Here is a 19630-nt window from a genome sequence, read left to right as displayed (position 1 = left end):
ATATACTATAAGGTGCCGGGCATTGATTAAACAATTATATTTATCTATCAATAATTATAGTATTTATATATCAATTAGCTATTATGTATAGTACTGTATTTAAAAAATAATATTTATTATGCAATAAAATTCTATGTGCAATATATTGTAATTGTTGATGTAAAATAATAATAGTAATAATACGTCTATTAAAAATTGTTTTTAAAAAAATTTTAAAAATAAATTGTTTTTTAAAAAACATGTTAATGTCTGACGGAATTTTCTATTTCGTAAAATTACTAAGCAGTCATAAATAAAATCAAGTAAATTACGTTAATAGTATAACTAAACTTTTTTTTTTTAAATATTATATTTATATAAAAATAATTTAATTATAAAATAGACTAACATTGGTTTTTTAAAAAATAATAATAATAAAATTAATAGTTATAATAATTATTTCAATTAGATCTAACTGTTAAACTATAAATATATACAAATATAGTTTTCAAAGTTGTAAAGTAAAAAAAAATTAAATTAAACAATTTATTTACTGTATATTTTTTTAAATGTTACAAATCTAATTAACTTTTTTTAAAAAAAAACCTTATAATTTATTGTTATTAATAATTATACTATTTAGCTAAAAAATTTTTATTATTTAATATATTAGATAAATATTAGATTAGTATATTTACTTAAGTTAAGTTATGTTTTTTTAAAAAACCGAGTCAATATATTTCAAACGTTTAATTGACACATGTTCATAATAAATGCAAACTAATTATTTAGCTAATAAAATAAGTTATTTATTTAAGCAATATTAGTTTTTTTTAAATTAATAATAAATTTATTATTTTTAAAAGTTTTATTTTTCATAACAAGAACTTAATAAATATTAAATTATAAATATTTGTTTTTTGAAAAATTATTTATAAAAAAATATTAATAATTTAAACTTAATTAATTAATTTAGTTTAGTTTAAATTTAATAATATAATTTTTTTTGTTGAAAAAAACAAACTATTTTTATTAATTTAATTTAAAAAAACTGATAGTTAATAAATTACAATTAGTCATCTATAAAGTGACAAGGTAGTTTTTTGTAGTAATCAAAACACACGTTTTATTGCTACTTTACTGAGTAATATAGATATAGACTGGCCAACTGTTAATATGCCACATCTATTAAATTAATTATACTATGTTTTATTTAAATAAAATAAAAATTAATAAATAAATATTTTTAATTAAATAAATTATAATCTAAAATAATATTATTTAACATAACAAAAATAACTAAACTAGCATATATTTTATATTTTATTTAAAAAAAAATTAATATAAAAAAGTGTATGATTATTTAGTAAGAAAAACAATACATGAATAATATTTATTTTTTTTAAAAAATAATCATGGTCACTATACCAATTTTGGCATATATATTTAGCCAATTTTCTATAGTAAATTTTATAGTTAGAAAATTTTATTAATTAAAAATTATTTATTAGCTAATTAAATATATATATATATATAGGCATAAAAAAAATTATTATTATTATTTTAATTATAATAATGTACCAAAAACTAACAGTACTGATGGCGCCCATCAACTTTGTCGGTCCCATAATGGCCTGTATCGGTATCGGCGAAGTACTACGAGACAGTGGCCATCGGGTAGTGTTTGCCGTAAGGGCCAGTTGGCGAAAAAAACTAACCGAAATGGGTTTCTCGGTAGAAGTGATTGGCGACAACGAAACCGATCAGTCGACACCGGTTATGGATACGGCCGAACAGGGGGTCGAACTTATTCGAGATTGTATGCAAAATCAATCGGCTCTACAGATATGTTTCAAACGTTTTTCGACAATGGCCAACATACTGGCCATTTGCGAAGCCGACGAACCCTACTATCGGGATATTATTGACCGCCAGCGACCCGATGCTATCATTTTGGACAACTTGATTAACTTGCCGTCTGTTGTCAACTCGGGCTGCGTATGGATCAAAGCGGTCAGCGATAGTCCACTGATGCTTGATATGTGTCTGGAGGACAGCCGATTGCCGCCATCGCTATTGGGTAGGCATACATGCATATATAGATACAAACAAAATCATTAATATCTAACAATATTAACATTTATTTATATAACAGGACTGTCTATCAATGATAAAAGTCTATGGGATTACTATCGACAACAAGTCAATGCAATCAGGTATCCAGTGTTCAAATTGTTTGGCGATTGGTTTCAATCGCATGGATGTCCGGCACCGGCTGACAATCAGCTATGGTTTCCGTCTCCGTACGCAAACTTTTATTTGACACCCAAAGAGCTGGACTATACTGATGTTAGGCCAATGCCCGACAATTTCTATCAATTTGATTACTATAAGCGTACAGTTAATGAGGCCAATGAGGATGTCTTTGAATTACCCAAACAGTTAAGACAGAGATCAGGAAAATTGATTTACCTGTCGTTGGGATCGACAAACAGCGCTGATGTCGACCTAATGAAACGTTTGGTGGGTTTGTTAGCCAAATCCGAGCACAGAATTATTGTATCCAAAGGTATCAATCACGACAAGTATGAGTTGGCGGACAACATGTGGGGCGAAAAGTTTGTCCCGCAAATAAAAGTATTGCCAATCGTCGACCTATTCATAACACACGGCGGTAATAATTCGGTCACCGAATGTATGTATTTCGGTAAACCAATGATAGTCTTACCGCTGTTCTGGGATCAGTTCGATAACGCACAGAGAGTCGAGGACAAGGGTTACGGTATACGACTCAATCCGTACGAGTGCTCTGAACAACAATTATTGCAATCAATTGATAGTTTACTAAATGACAATCAATTGGCGGAAAAGTTGAAAAAAGCATCGAAAAGGATTCAAACCGAAAGACAAATAGAAAGAATACCCGAAATGCTTATGAAATTAGTTAAAGACCCGACCCGTTGGCTCGTAGACTACTAGTAGTGTTAGGGGGAAAAAATTGTTATCATTTTTTTAAAAAAATATATAATTATAATCTAATTTTAAATATTTATATAACTTTATATTTACATACATACATAGATACATATATTAATTTATCAATTTATTATTAATTTAGAAATAATTAAATCAAATTCTTAATTTTTTTTATATAATTGTATATAAATATAGTATATAAATAAATACATAAAAAACATAACTATTGCTTAAGTTATTAGCCAATTTATAATTTACTGTGCATTTACAGTAGTAGTAGTTAGCATTATTTGATTACAATTAAAATGTTGATATAAATTATTTTTTTGTTGTTTATTTAAGTTCTATAGTACTAAATTAATTGTGCTTGATAATTTTTATAAGTTATGTAGTGTACATGTATGATAAGTACTGTACATTAAATATTTATCTGTAATAAATTACAATTTATTATAAAAAATAGGATTTTATAAAAAAAATTATAATATCATTACTGTTGCTTAAATCATTGCTATTGTATGTGTAAGTAAGTTATTGTGTAAAAAATATTTAAAAATCTAATAATATCAATAATTGTGAAATGTTTTATATTTTATGTTTTACAATAATATGTAATGTTGAACTATCAATGCAATAATTAGATATATTTGTAGATTTTTTTTTCAATTTTTAATAATGTCAACAATTTAACTACAATTTTGCTAATTAACATACAGTATAAATCTAATCTAGAAATAAGTTAATACTAAAAAATATTATTATTTTATAATTTTTTAAAAAAATTAAATAAATAATTTTTTTTAAATAAATACCTGTATCTAGTCTATTCATTTTTTAAAAATTTTATACATTTATCTAACACATGTTCAAATAAAATGCAAACTAATAATTTTTTTTAGATTATTAAATATTATATATATATATATATAATTATTTAAGAGTAAATTAAATAATTAATTATTAATATATATATATGAAAAATCATATTAATAATAAATAAATTTTTTAATTAATAAAACTTATATACTTTAAAAGCATAATTAATATTTATAGAAAAAAAATTAAATAATATTTGCTATAATATATACAGATTTATTTTTTAAAAACAATTATTATTATTATTATTATTATTATTATTATTATTATTATTATTATTATTATTATTATTATTATTATTATACAGTAATATTATCATTATTTAAATTAAACTGTTGATAAATATCTATAAAAAATTAATACATAAACAGTATAATTTGTCATTTACTACTATATATTAATGACAATGTATTTTTTGTGATAACCTTATGTTTAAAAAAACAAGTTTTATTATTAGTTTATACTAAATAATAGTTTAGACTAAATGCAGGTATTGTCTGTAAATTTAAATAAAATCTAAAATCAACAATTGAAATAATGCTATAATATATACAGTATATACGGTAATGTACAGTAAAATAATTAATTATAAACTATAAAAATAAAATAGTGATAAATATTTTCAAATCTATACTATGAGTAATAATTAATTAATAATTAATTCTACAAATAAATACAGAAATAATTTAAAAATAAGATGACAATCATAAACATAAAACAAAAATCTATATAAATAAAAAAACAATAATAATATTTATCATCATTAAATATAATAATAATTTAAATAAAACAAAAATTATAAAAAAATTTACCAAAAACTAACAGTGCTGATAGCACCGGCCAACTTTGTGTTGACGTTTTTAAAACTAATTTATAAATAAAATTAATAAATTTTAGTTATTTAAATTAGAATATGCTTAAAATTTATTTAAAAAAACTATTAGTAAAATTTATTATAAATTATATTAATATTTTTTTAACGCTAATATTTTTTCAAAAATAAAAACAAATTTATTGATATGCTATATATAGTTAACATATACTGTATGAAACCAAGAATATTAAATAATTTATTTAGCTAATTAAATAAAAATTGTTTTTTTCTAATTTTTAATTTAATTTTAATCTATTAATAGTTGCATTTAAATTGTAATTATTATATAATAATAAAAATTTTAAAAAACAACAACAAAAATCAGAAATTTTATTTACATATTTTACATGTTTGCCAATAATGCATCTGTAATTAGTTTATATTAATTAATATTTATATAACAGATATATGTCTATAAAAATATAATAATAATAATAGCGATTCATTGTATAAATTAATGTATTATAAATTATTTGTAAACATTGTAATGTTGCTATTTTTTTTATTTAAAAAAATAATAAATCTATAATTTATTAATTAATAAATGTTTTAAGAAAAAAGTTTTAAAACTTTAAAATTTGATATTATTTATTGTTATTGCTGTTTATTGATTTACTAAATGTAAGTAGATAAATTATTTAATTAAATATTATAACATTACTTTTATTTTTAACTTTAAATAACTTTACCTATACTAAAAAAATGTAAATATAATAATTTTTATTGCTATTTTAAATCAACATTATAATTTTGTATAATAAAAATATTTTTCAAAGACAAAAAAAATTATTTATTTAATCGTATTCTATTTACAAATTAATAAATTATTTTAACTATTTATATATTTAATTAATTAATATTATATAAATAATTTTTTTAAAAATTATCAAAAAAATAACTTATATAAATAATTCATTTTTAATTTAAAACAAATAAAATTAATTTAAAAACATTTAATGCTAATTAAAATCAAAATGTATATAATATTTAATATTTTGGCTAAATATCCGCAAATCAAACAATTGATGCGAATCGACACTAACTTCAAGTGGACAGTACTGGCACTGGTGGCCATACAGATCGTATCGTTTTATTTGTTGCGCAATACCACCTCATTTTGGCTACTGTTTCTCGTTGGCTACTGTTTCAATGGCGTTATCAATCATTCGTTAACATTAGCCATACACGAGATCAGCCACAACCAGGTATTCGGTAATTGTTATCCTTTAGCTAACAAATGGTTCGGTATTGTGGCCAACCTTCCGATCGGTATTCCATATTCCGTATCATTCAAATATTATCATAGCTATCATCACCGATATCTGGGTGTCGATAGACTAGATCCGGACACTCCATCAGAATTAGAGGCCCGAATATTCTCGACCTCAGCCACCAAAGTCTTATGGATTATACTTCAGCCACTGTTCTATGGTTTGCGACCACAGTTTGTTAATCCGAAAATCCTGTCCAAAATGGATGTCTGTAATATAGTCATCCAATTTGGGTTTGACTATATAATTGGCCAGACATTAGGCTGGCATATAGTGGCCTATATGGTGGGCAGTTTGTTCATAACAATGGGCTTACATCCGATGGCCGGGCATTTTCTAACCGAACACTATATTATGGTTGACAATAATAATGATGATAATAATTTTATGGATAAGCATAACGAAAATGCTATTGAAAACGGTATTTATGTTAATAACGGTCAGTTTCTTGTACCGGACACCTGTTCCTATTATGGCTACTGGAATATCATTGCATTCAATGTTGGCTATCATGTTGAACACCATGACTTTCCATCAATACCGGCCACACTATTACCAAAAGTCCGTCAAATAGCACCCGAATTTTATGACTCCCTATGCCATCACACGTCGTTGTCAACTGTAATCTGGCAATATATTGTCGATCCCAAACTGGGACCCTATGCACGGATCAAACGTAAGCTCAGGGAGTCTTAAGATTATAAAAACTTTAAAAATAAAGAGGAACTACACCAATATTATTGTATAATAATTGATCAAAAAATTATTATTACATTATTATTAGTATTTTTTTAATTTTTATAAATTAATGTATCTATTATTTTATTAAGTAAATTATTTATTTTTATTTTGATATAATTGTTTGATATAAAACATGTTTCATTTGATTTGATTGAATATAAATTATTTGAAAAAAAACAAATTGTTTATTAATTAGTACATAGTATTACAACAATAATCTTTTTCTTTTTTTTTTAAAGTTTTATACAAGTTTGTTATGTAACAACATTTATCAAAAAAATTATTATATATTTACAGTATATATATATATATAGTATTTATGTACTAATATTATCTAATTTTGATTAAATAAATAAATTTTATTAACTTTCTAAAAGTGCGAAACTATATAAACAATTATAATCTATTTGGTACAGTGTTATCAATATTTACTATAAAAATATAATACTATAGTTTCAATATCATTGAATATTATTATAAATATAGTTAACTGAGTTTTGAATTTAGTGCAACATGTATCATTAAAAAATTTGTATATAAACCTGTATATAAAAATTATATCAATAATTCAATTAAAATATATATATATAAAATATTTACTCAATAAATATAAATATCATTAATAAATTAATAAAATAATTAATTAATTTATATTGTTGTAAACCATACTATATAAAAATAATAATGTCGTCCAATAATAATAAACTAACCGTACTATTGTCTCCGTGCAATTATGTCGGTCCTATGATGGCCAGTATCGGTATGGCCGAAGTACTGCGAGATGCTGGCCATCGGCCAGTGTTTGCCATCAAACGCGATTGGATTCAAAAGATTCAACGATTGAACTTTGACTTCGAGCTTATGGAGGAACCGGAATCGGATAGTTCAGCGGTGGTCATGGATTCGGCCGACAAGAATGCGGCGGACAATGAAGAAATGTTGGCCAATAGGACACCAATGGAACAGTTGATATCGGTATTTACCACTATTGTCGATGATATGATCGCTCAAATGGAGATTGAAAAGCCGTTTCTGAATAATATCATTGCCAAAGTCAAGCCCAATGTTATCTTAATTGATCACATTTTGGTCAATCCGACGATTTACAACTCACAGGTGCCCTATATTATGAGCTACAGTAGTAATCCATTGAATTTGGATACCTGTATAGAGGATAAACGTTTACCACCGGGAGCATTAGGTATGTCATATAATAATAATAATAACTTTTATTTAATTATTTCTATTAAAAATAGGACTGTCCGTAAACGGTGATAATAGTAATTGGGAAGTCTATAGACAACAGGCAAAAGATTCGCGTCTAGACAGTTGGTATCGTTATAGAGATTGGCTATTGAAATATGGCTGTCCAGTACCGGATAAATATCAACTATTTTATCCGTCCCCCTACGCAACCATCTATATGTATCCCAAAGAGTTGGACTACACTGATATTAGACCACTTCCCGATACGTTTCATAGTTTTGACAATTTTAGGCGTACGGGTAATGAGGATGTGTTTGAAATACCGAAACAGTTGAGTCAAAGATCAGGAAAATTGATTTACCTGTCGCTGGGATCGTTAGGCAGCGCCAATGTCGACCTAATGAAACGTTTGGTCGCTATTCTAGCCAAGTCTGAGCACAAGTTTATTGTGTCCAAAGGTGTCAAACACGACAAGTATGAGTTGGCGGACAACATGTGGGGCGAGAGGTTTATCCCACAAGTTAAGGTGTTGCCAATTGTCGACCTATTTATAACACACGGCGGCAATAACTCGTTTACCGAATGTATGTCTTTCGGTAAACCTATGATTGTCTTACCATTGTTTTTCGATCAGTTGGATAATGCACAGAGAGTTGAGGACAAAGGTTATGGCATTCGTCTCAATCCATACGAATGCTCTGAACAACAATTACTTCAAGCAATTGATAAGATTTTAAATGACAAACAATTGATTGAAAAATGTAACAAAACTGGAAAACGAATACAAAATGAGAAAAATAATGAAAAATTTGTGAAATTAGTGGAAAATGTTAGTAAACTTAAAAAGTGATTATTTTTATAAATTTTATTTTAAAAAATGTTTCGAGTAATTTTACCTGTTTTCTTAAAATTGTTTATATTGCATAAATTTATTTTGATTAATAAAGTTTAAAAATTTAAAAATTATTGTATCAATCTATTAATCGTTTAGAAGATTTAGAATGTAAACTAAAAATTTATATTTATAATATAGATTTAAAAAATTAATAAATTAATTAGTAATTATAATAGTTTTTTTTAATAATTAATTTATATATTGTTGTTATATTACTATCGTTTATAAACAAATAACACATTTATAATTAACAATTTATATTATATATTAGTATAAGCAATTCTAGTTAAGTTTATTAATAAGTAATATAATATATTTTTATAAAATATAATTTTTATATTTAATAATTTTGATTATTAAATCTTTGCTAATATTTTATTTAGTTTTTATTAAGCAATATTAGACACTTTATATAATACAGTACTAAAAATAAAATTAAGATTGACATTTGTCGAGAACTTATTTATTTTTATGTTAATATAAAACATGTTATTTTATAATTTTATTTAATAAAAAATTTACATTTTTTTTGTAAATAAATTGTTTATTAATCAGTACATTGTATTACAATTTTAATCGTATTTTTTGTTGTTGAAAAAAATGTTATACAAGTTTGTTAGGTTACAACATTTATCAATAATATATATATATATATATATATATATATATATATATATAGTATTTACCGTATGTGCTAATATAATCTAATTTTGATTATATATATAATTGATAAATTTATAACTATAATGGCTATAGCCATGAGTGCAAAACTATAAATTATAGTCAATTTTATTATTATTATTGTTATTAATTAGTATTATCCTTATCATTGAAAATTGTTAAATAAAAAATTAGATAATTTTGTTAGTACAACATGTATCATAATAAAAATTAGTATATATATACAAATATATACTGTAAATCTCAATAATTTAATTCAAAATATATTTTATTTTAATTTTGCCAATACAGGCATTTATTTTAAAGAAAATAGTATATAAATATAATATTTTTATTTTATAAATATTATTATTATTAACTAATATTATTGTAAACCATACTCTATAAAAATAATAATGTCGTCCAATAATAATCTAACCGTACTGTTGGCTCCGTGCAACTATGTCGGTCCTATGATGGCCAGTATCGGTATGGCCGAAGTGTTGCGCGATGCCGGCCATCGACCAGTGTTTGCCATCAAACGCGATTGGATTCAAAAGATTCAACGATTGAACTTTGACATCGAGCTTATGGAGGAACCGGAATCGACTGCTAAAACAACCGATAGTTTAGCGGTGGTCATGGATTCGGCCGACAAGAATGTAGCCGATAATGAAGAAATGTTGACCAATAGGACACCAATGGAACAATTGATATCAGTGTTTACCAATGTTGTCGACGAACTAATAGTGGAAATGGAGACCGAACAGCCCTATCTCACGAGTATTATAGCCAAAGTCAGGCCCAATGTTATCATAACTGATCACATTTTGGTCAATCCAACGATTTACAACTCACAGGTGCCCTATATTATGAGCTACAGTAGCAATCCGCTCAATTTGGACGCCTGTATAGAGGATAAACGTTTACCACCGGGATGCTTAGGTATGTTATGTTAATAATATTAATAATTATAATTTCATGCAATATATTATATAGTTATGATATTAGCTATTTAGCTCTCTCTCTCTCACTCTTAATAGTAATTTCTATATTTTTTTTACTTTTATTTTTTATATTATTTAATAGGACTGTCCGTAAATGGTGATAATAGTAATTGGGAAGTCTATAGACAACAAGCAAAAGATTCGCGTCTAGACAGTTGGTATCGATATAGAGATTGGCTACTGAAATATGGCTGTCCGGTACCGGATAAATATCAACTATTTTATCCGTCCCCCTACGCAACCATCTATATGTATCCAAAAGAGCTGGACTATACCGATGTGAGACCACTTCCCGATACGTTTCATTGTTTTGATAATTTTAAACGTACGGGAAATGAGGACGTGTTTGAATTACCGAAACAGTTAAGTCAAAGATCAGGAAAATTGATTTACCTGTCGTTGGGATCGTTGGGCAGCGGAAATGTCGACCTAATGAAACGTTTAGTCGCTATTCTAGCCAATTCTGAGCACAGGTTTATTGTGTCCAAAGGTGTCAAACACGACAAGTATGAGTTGGCGGACAACATGTGGGGCGAAAGGTTTGTACCACAGGTTAAGGTGTTGCCAATTGTTGACCTATTCCTAACACACGGAGGAAATAATTCGTTTACCGAATGTATGTCTTTCGGTAAACCTATGATAGTGTTCCCACTGTTTGCCGATCAGTTCGATAACGCACAGAGAGTTGAGGACATGGGTTACGGCATACGACTCAATCCATACGAGTGCTCTGAACAACAATTACTTCAATCAATTGATAAGATATTAAATGACAAACAATTGATTGAAAAATGTAATAAAATTGGACAACGAATACTAAATGAGAAAAATAATGAAAAATTTGTGAAATTAGTCGAAAATGTTAGTAAACTTAAAAAGTGATTATTTTTATAAATTTTTATTAAAAAATATGTTACGAGTAATTTTAATTTTAAACTTGTTTATATTATATGGATTTATTTTGTTTTTATATTAAAAATTATTAAAATGAAATTATTGTATTAATATATTAATTGTAATTAATAATAATTATCTAATAGTTAGCAAAGTAAAATAAAAATTTATAACTTTAATAAAATAGAAATAATAGAAATGAGAAATTTATTAATAATTATAGTAGTTTTACAACTATTAGTTTATATAAACAAATAATGCATTTATACTGATTTACATAATTTGTACTGATTATTATTATAAGTTAATTTAGTTATGTTTATTTATACACTAATTAATCATTATTTTTTATATAATAAATACAATATGAGAGAACTTTATATAAATTGTTTTGTAGTTATAGGATTAGTTATAATTTATTAACTTTTTTAAATTTTATTTCATTATCAATATATTTTCATTTACTGTAATACAGTATTAAAAAAAATAAAATATAATTTTTTCATTAAGATTGACATGTTAAAATAAAACATTATTTTTTAAAAAATCTAACTCAATAGAAATTTAACATTTTATATTTTTTAAATAAATTGTTTATTAATTAGTACATTGTATTACAACTTTGTGTTACAAAAAAAAGTTTTATACAAGTTTATCAATGAATACAAAATGAGAAAAATAATGACAAATTTGTGAAATTAGTCGAAAATGTTAGTAAATTTATAAAGTGATTATTTTTATAAATTTTATTAAATATATTTTACGAGTAATTTTAATTTTAAAATTGCCAATATTATATAAATTTATTAAGACTTTAAAAAAAAAATTTAATTATAGTAGTATATATGTTGATTCCAAACAAACAACAAAAGTTCAAGGAAAACAAGTATTTAAAAAAAATATTTTAGTATCATTTAACAGTTGTTTACTTCAAAATATGATATAATCTCAACTTCCAACAGGATATACACACATACACACAAACGCATAAACAGAGACACATACAGTATAAACTTATTTATTGTTTTTATATTGTTATTTTTTAAGGGGGGGGAAGGAAATATATATTTTAAAAAAATAAACAGGTCAACAGTCTATGAAAGACAGGTTTATATATATTTTTTAGTATAAAAACTAATATATAATTATATTTAAAATCATTTGTAGGCTAAAACTCTGCCCGAATGTCGAGAAAAAAATTAAAATGGATGGTAAGGTCGGTGCTGGTGGTGATGGTAAGCAAATAGGACGTCTTTTATATGAAAAAGGGGGCGATTAACCAAAAGGACGTCGCCTTGATGAACACCACAGCAGTGGTATTAACCGTTTTTTTTAAAAGCCTCAACTAAATGGAAGACGCGAATGTCTAAATACACCAACACACTTATTGATGATTTGGACCGCGGACTGGACATAAAGGGATTAATAGATTTGGTTGAGGACTACGAGGAGTTAGGTTATACTTTACGTAGTATAGCCAACAAACATAACATCACTTTTGATGACCACTGCTGGGTCGGGGGCATTAACAGCACCGGCAACAGTAAAAACACCGACAACACTGGCAACACTTCCAGCACTGGCAGAACAGGGAGGACCGGTAGCATCGACAGCATTAGTAATTTACTGTTTTTAGCGTGATAATTAAATTTATAATTAATATACTTATTTCCAAAAATATACAGATCATTTAAAAGTATACAATATAAAAATTATAAAGAAATATATTATAAAACAATGGTTAATAATTTAATTAATAAAATAACATTAAAATAATAGATGTCACCACTTTAAAATAAACATTAAGAGTATAACAGATATAAGCAGACATTTTACAAAATTGGCATCTATTGTTATGACAGTTTTTTTAAACTCCCTGGTTATAACTTATTTGATTGATGTTATTGTTTAACAGGTGGTATAAAATAGTGTATCAATATTTATATTAATTAGCTAATAAAAATTATAAAAAAATATATATTATCAGTTAATTAATTAATAATCAAATGCAGAGAATTTGACACGCTTTGGCTCATATTAGTACTAAATATGTAAGGGTCAGTTTGTGAGTTTTTATTTTGAAAAAATATATTGTTGAGATCTAATATTAAAATTATATTTTAACATTAGAGAATAAAATAGTTATCTTATCATAATCATACTAATTTTTCTTAGCAAATAAATATGTTCCATTAATGAGATTAATTGAAGTACCTGAAAACATAAATAACGACGAAATTGTTAAAATAGACTTTAAATTACCGTATTATCACCCGCTAAATCACACTGAACTAAAAAATATTAATATAAAAGTATGTGATTTTAATGGTGATCTAATTAAATTTTATTATGGTGTTGTATCAGTAACTTTACATTTTCGTAAAAAGCAGATATCATTGTTTTAAATGTTTAAAACAGTTTTATTTAGTGTTCTTTTTTTATGTCTTATCATCTATATTTTTAATTTTTGTGCAATGGAAGAAAATTAGTTTGTAATTAATATTACACGCCCGTCAAAACTTACATCATCTTTACAACTAGACAATAGTGATAGTTCTCTAGACAATTCTCTAAATTCTTTTTCCAAAACGTAAGATATATTTTCTCCAATAAGTTTACATTTATATTCATGAATACGTCTGTCCCATACTATCCAATGCCAATTTGATATTCTTGCTTGTTTACTAGCATATAACCAAACATACATTGTTTTTATATTGATTTTATCATGAAATCTAACAGATTTCATAATTTATATACACAAAAAAAAATTTATATATATTATCACTATTTAAGATTATATTAGTTATTAATATAAAACATACATACATATATATTGGGTATAGCAAATGATATCCGCACACATTGTGAAACCAAACTTTGTATTTTTATTTTACAATTTTTAAAATTGTTAACAAATAATTTTTAATTAAAATTAATACATAATTAATATGTCTAAATTTATAGTAAATTTAATTTTTAATAAAATTAAAAATGAAAATAGTATAAGGATTTCAGTTTAGTATCCCAATTTTATGAAAAGCATCATTCATAAATATCGTTATAAAATAGTGTTAAAATTATACTTCTAAAAAATTTAAAAAGAGTAATTAAATCCTGTTTATATTACCTCTTTCACATAATAGTTTTTAAATTTTTAAAATAAAAATTAACTTAAATAATCAAAGACAAACTTGAATGTGAGATTAATCATTAAAATTAATGTAGTAAAAATACTAATAAATAATTTTTTTTAATTAAAATTCTATTTTTATATTAGTTTTATTTTATCTGAAGATTTGAAATTATTTTGATTTAAATTGTAAAAGATATAGTTGATTTTTCAAATTTCAGATAAATTTGGTCATAATTTATCGGTAAAAAATGACCACATTTTAGAAAAAACTTTGTAAAAACTTAAAAATAATAGATTGTAAAATATTGTAATATCTTTCATTTAATATAGATAACTGACTGTCAAGTTACCAATTTTTAGAATTGTAAAGACATTTATTAAGGGGTTAAAATATCAACAAAATAGAGTCGGTAAAAATTGCTACCTCATTTTTGCGCTCAATTAAAATTCGAAAACAATTTAAGTAAAAAAAATAAATTTAAATATAAAATATAGATAAATATATAGACTATTGAATTATATATAAAAATATTTTCTATAATTAAAAAATAAAAGTAAAAAAATGACGTAAAGTTAAGTCTTCCATGTTGTGCGACTATCTTTTGCTATACCCTAATATTTATATTAAATAAATAACTAAATTAATAGTAGTTATCCTTTAACAGCAATTGTGGTCAACATATATACTACTAATTATTGTATCAATATATTCATTATAATAAATAATAATTCTATATTAGTTTAGAAAATTTACAAAATAAAATAAAAATTTATATTTATAAATTTAATAAAATATAAATTATAAAATTGATAAATTGATAAATTAATTAATAATTATTATAGTTTTACAATTAAATTAAATATTAGTATATTATTGTTTTCATACTGTCGTTTATAAACATATTACATTTATAATTCATAATTTTATTATATAAAAAAAAGTTTATTTATACATTAATTTCTGAATAAATAGTAAATAATTTTGATTATTGAATACTTTATTTATTTTTTATTTTTTTATATAAAATTATTTTTTTATATTAGCAATACAATACGATTGTACTTTATATAAAAATTTATATAACTTTAATACAGTACTAAAATAAATAAAATTTATTAAGTTTGATAGTTGTCAAAAACTTATTTTATTTTTATGTTAATATAAAACATATTTTTTAAAAATATAATTTAACATATTATATTTTTTTTAATAAATTGTTTATTAATTAGTACATTGTATTACTTATTACTTTAAAAAAAGTGTTATACAAGTTTGTTAGGTAACAACATTTATCAATAAAATAACATATAATCTAATTTTGATTAAATATAATAAATAAATTTATAATTATAGCCACTATAGCCAAAAGTGCAAAACTATAAATTATAGTCAAATTAGTACAATATTATAATTGTTATTAATTAGTATTATGCTTATCATTGAAAATCTATTATATAATAGATATTTTTGTAAGTGAAACAATTATCATTAATAAAAAATGGTTTATATACAATATATATATATATATATATATATATATATATATATATATATATATATATATATATATATATATATATACTTTAAATCTTAATAAATCAATTTAAAATATTTTAAAAATTTATTGCCACAAAACAATTGGAGATTTATTTATTTTATTTTTTTAAAGAAAATAGTTTATAAATATTATTAATAGCTTATGAATATTATTATTATTTAATATTATTATAAACTATACTCTTAAAATATGCCGTCCAATAATAATAATAATAATCTAACCGTACTGTTGGCTCCGTGCAACTATGTCGGTCCTATGATGGCCAGTATCGGAATGGCCGAAGTGTTGCGCGATGCCGGCCATCGGCCAGTGTTTGCCGTCAAACCCGAATGGATTCAAAAGATTCAACGGTTAAACTTTGACATTGAGCTTCTGGAGGAACCGGAATCGACTGCTAAAACCACTAATAGTTTAGCGGTGGTCATGGATTCGGCCGAAAAGAATGTGTCGGACATTCAGGAAATGTTGGCAAATAGGACACCAATGGATCAGTTGATATCAGTATTTACCACTGCTGTCGACGAACTATTAGTCGATATGGAGACCGAACAGCCCTATCTCACGGGTATTATTGCCAAAGTCAGGCCCAATGTGATCATAACTGATCACATTTTGATCAATCCGTCGATTTACAACTCACAGGTGCCCTATATTATGAGCTACAGTAGTAATCCATTGAATTTGGACACCTGTATAGAGGATAGACGTCTACCGCCGGGAGCATTAGGTATGTTATATAATAATACCAATAATAATAATAATAATAATATTTTCTATGACAATAGTATAGAGTCTGTGAACAACAAGTAATTAAAAAAATTAATATATATATATATTATATAAATATGTAATTTAACAAATAATAATATAACTTTTATTTAATTATTTCTATTAAAAAATATAATTAAAAATAGGACTGTCCCTAAACGGTGATAATAGCAATTGGGAAAACTATAGACAACAAGCAAAAGATTTGCGTAAAGACAGTTGGTATCGATATAGAGAGATTGGCTAATCAAATATGGCTGTCCGGCACCCGATAAATATCAGCTTATATATCCGTCCCCCTACGCAACCATTTATATGTATCCCAAAGAGCTGGACTATACCGATGTGAGACCACTTCCCGAAACATTTCATCGTTTTGACAATTTTAGGCGTACGGGTAATGAGGATGTATTTGAATTACCGAAACAGTTGAGTCAAAGATCGGGAAAATTGGTTTATCTGTTACTGGGATCAATGGGAAGCGGAAATGTTGACCTAATGAAACGTTTGGTCGCTATTCTAGCCAAGTCTGAGCACAGATTTATTGTGTCCAAAGGTGTCAAACACGACAAGTATGAGTTGGCGGACAACATGTGGGGCGAGAGGTTTGTTCCACAGGTAAAGGTGTTGCCTATTGTCGACCTATTTATAACACACGGCGGCAATAACTCGTTTACCGAATGTATGTCTTTCGGTAAACCTATGATTGTGTTTCCATTATTTTTCGATCAGTTCGATAACGCACAGAGAGTTGAGGACAAGGGTTACGATATACGACTCAATCCATACGAGTGCTCTGAACAACAATTACTTCAATCGATTAACAAACTATTAAATGACAAACAATTGATTGAAAAATGTAATAAAATTGGACTACGAATACAAAATGAGAAAAATAATGAAAAATTTGTAAAATTAGTCGAAAATGTTAGTAAACTTAAAAAGTAGTGATTTTATAAATTTTTATTAAAAATATGTTACGAGTAATTTTTTAATTTTAAACTTGTTTATAATATATGAATTTATTTTGTTCAATAAAATTTAAAACTTTTAATATTATTGTATCAATAGATTAATTGTAATTAATAATAATTTTCTAATAGTTTTAGAAGTAAAATAAAAATTTATATTTATAAATTTAATAAAAAATAAAATTACTAGAAATAGTAAATTTATTAATCCTAATAACTTTAATATAATAGTTTTGTCTGTTTGTTTGTTTGTTTGTTTGTATGTGTGCACACTTCCTCAACAACCATTTTTTAATTCAAAGCTAAAAATATATTGTTATATTTTCAATTTTAATTTAAAGCAATATTATTTCTATGGGAAATTTTAAATGATTATTGAGCTCAGGTAGGTTTTAGGGACAGGTAGGCTGGTGTCGTGTAATTACACTTTGCTATATTATATGAGTTACAGGGCACCGGGAGGTAAGCTACCTGTGCTAAATTTTTGCAAAATTTTCTCAAATGCAAAAATTTTCAATGTGTTAAAATTTTCAATTTGTGTTAAAATTTTCAATTTTAATTTAAAGCAATGTTATTTCTATGGGAAATTTTAAATGATTATTGAGCTCAGGTAGGTTTTAGGGACAGGTAGGCTGGTGTCGTGTAATTACACTTTGCTATATTATATGAGTTACAGGGCACCGGGAGGTAAGCTACCTGTGCTAAATTTTTGCAAAATTTTCTCAAATGCAAAAATTTTCAATTTGTGTTAAAATTTTCAATTTTAATTTAAAGCAATGTTATTTCTATGGGAAATTTTAAATGATTATTGAGCTCAGGTAGGTTTTAGGGACAGGTAGGCTGGTGTGTCGTGTAATTACACTTTGCTATATTGTGTGAGTTTATGGCACATGTTAGCTACATGTGTTAAATTTCAGTAAATTTTTTTCAAATGCAAATTCTTTTTCGCAAAAATTAAATTTTCAATTTTTATTAAAATTATTTAAATATATATAAAAACTAAAATTTCTCAAAAGTTTAGTCGAATTAATGTGTATTGGTTCAATAGTTTTGTTACATTAGGTTATGTAGTAGTTGTATAAACAAATTAAGTCTCATTCAAATTACTTATAGTAAATATTTTTAAATTAGTAAAAGAATTGCACGGCTATACATGTTGCTCGGGACAAACTAGTAATTATAAATATTATTGTTACAAATATTTGTTTATAAACAAATTATACATTTATATGGATTTACATAATTTGTAATTATTATTATAAGTTACTTTATTTATGTTTAGTTATACACTAATTAATCATCATTTTTTATATAATTAATTAATTTTGATAATTAAATCTTTGTTTAAATTTTATTTATTTATTATATAATAAATACAATATGAGATGACTTTATAAAAATTATTATTAGTTATATTGATTAGTTATAATTTATTAAAATTAAAATGTTTGAAATTAATTTTATTTCATTATTATTATATTTGCATATACTGTAATACAGTACTAAAAAAAATAAAATATAATTTTTTCATTAATATTAACATCTGTCGAAAACTTATTTATTTTTATATTAATATAAAACATGTTTTTTTAAATAAATTGTTTATTAATTAGTACATTGTATTACAACTTTGTGTTATACAAGTTTTATAAATCAATAAAAAAATATGCGTAGTATTTATGTGTTAATCAATTTGATACAATATTATAATTATCATTGAAAATTGTTATATAATAGATAATTTTGTTAGTGCATCAATTAATAAAAATTAGTTTATATACATATATACTGTATATATACAGGAAATATCAAAAAAT

The 19630-nt window shown here is 24.5% G+C and overlaps 5 protein-coding genes across 5 annotated transcripts; all 5 read left to right on the top strand.

The window, feature by feature from the left end:
* The first annotated feature begins 1556 nt into the window (after positions 1 to 1556).
* Positions 1557 to 3038, top strand: LOC128959853 (UDP-glucuronosyltransferase 3A1-like). Its single transcript, XM_054305872.1, has 2 exons — positions 1557 to 2059; positions 2135 to 3038. Exons 1-2 carry the CDS (start codon positions 1579 to 1581, stop codon positions 2956 to 2958), a joined length of 1305 nt encoding a protein of 434 aa, XP_054161847.1. The 5' UTR covers positions 1557 to 1578; the 3' UTR covers positions 2959 to 3038.
* Positions 3039 to 5679: 2641 nt separating this feature from the next.
* Positions 5680 to 6672, top strand: LOC128959789 (sphingolipid delta(4)-desaturase DES1-like). The gene has a single exon (XM_054305802.1). The coding sequence runs from the start codon at positions 5680 to 5682 to the stop codon at positions 6670 to 6672; it is 993 nt and encodes a 330-aa protein (XP_054161777.1).
* A 729-nt stretch (positions 6673 to 7401) lies between these two features.
* Positions 7402 to 8773, top strand: LOC128959788 (uncharacterized UDP-glucosyltransferase YojK-like). Its single transcript, XM_054305801.1, has 2 exons — positions 7402 to 7918; positions 7974 to 8773. Exons 1-2 carry the CDS (start codon positions 7402 to 7404, stop codon positions 8771 to 8773), a joined length of 1317 nt encoding a protein of 438 aa, XP_054161776.1.
* Positions 8774 to 9894: 1121 nt separating this feature from the next.
* On the top strand, positions 9895 to 11367 carry LOC128959747 (uncharacterized UDP-glucosyltransferase YojK-like). Its single transcript, XM_054305753.1, has 2 exons — positions 9895 to 10423; positions 10568 to 11367. Exons 1-2 carry the CDS (start codon positions 9895 to 9897, stop codon positions 11365 to 11367), a joined length of 1329 nt encoding a protein of 442 aa, XP_054161728.1.
* Positions 11368 to 16263: 4896 nt separating this feature from the next.
* On the top strand, positions 16264 to 17790 carry LOC128959746 (NDP-glycosyltransferase YjiC-like). Its single transcript, XM_054305752.1, has 3 exons — positions 16264 to 16801; positions 16989 to 17038; positions 17125 to 17790. The coding sequence occupies exons 1-3, from the start codon at positions 16264 to 16266 to the stop codon at positions 17788 to 17790; spliced, it is 1254 nt and encodes a 417-aa protein (XP_054161727.1).
* The last annotated feature ends 1840 nt before the right edge of the window (positions 17791 to 19630 follow it).

Source organism: Oppia nitens, unplaced genomic scaffold, assembly GCF_028296485.1.
Source record: "Oppia nitens isolate AA-2021 unplaced genomic scaffold, nextdenovo-longstitch-racon4-pilon3 scaffold4_pilon_pilon_pilon, whole genome shotgun sequence".
Lineage (NCBI taxonomy): Eukaryota > Metazoa > Arthropoda > Arachnida > Sarcoptiformes > Oppiidae > Oppia > Oppia nitens.
This window is presented reverse-complemented; position numbering and strand designations above follow the sequence as displayed.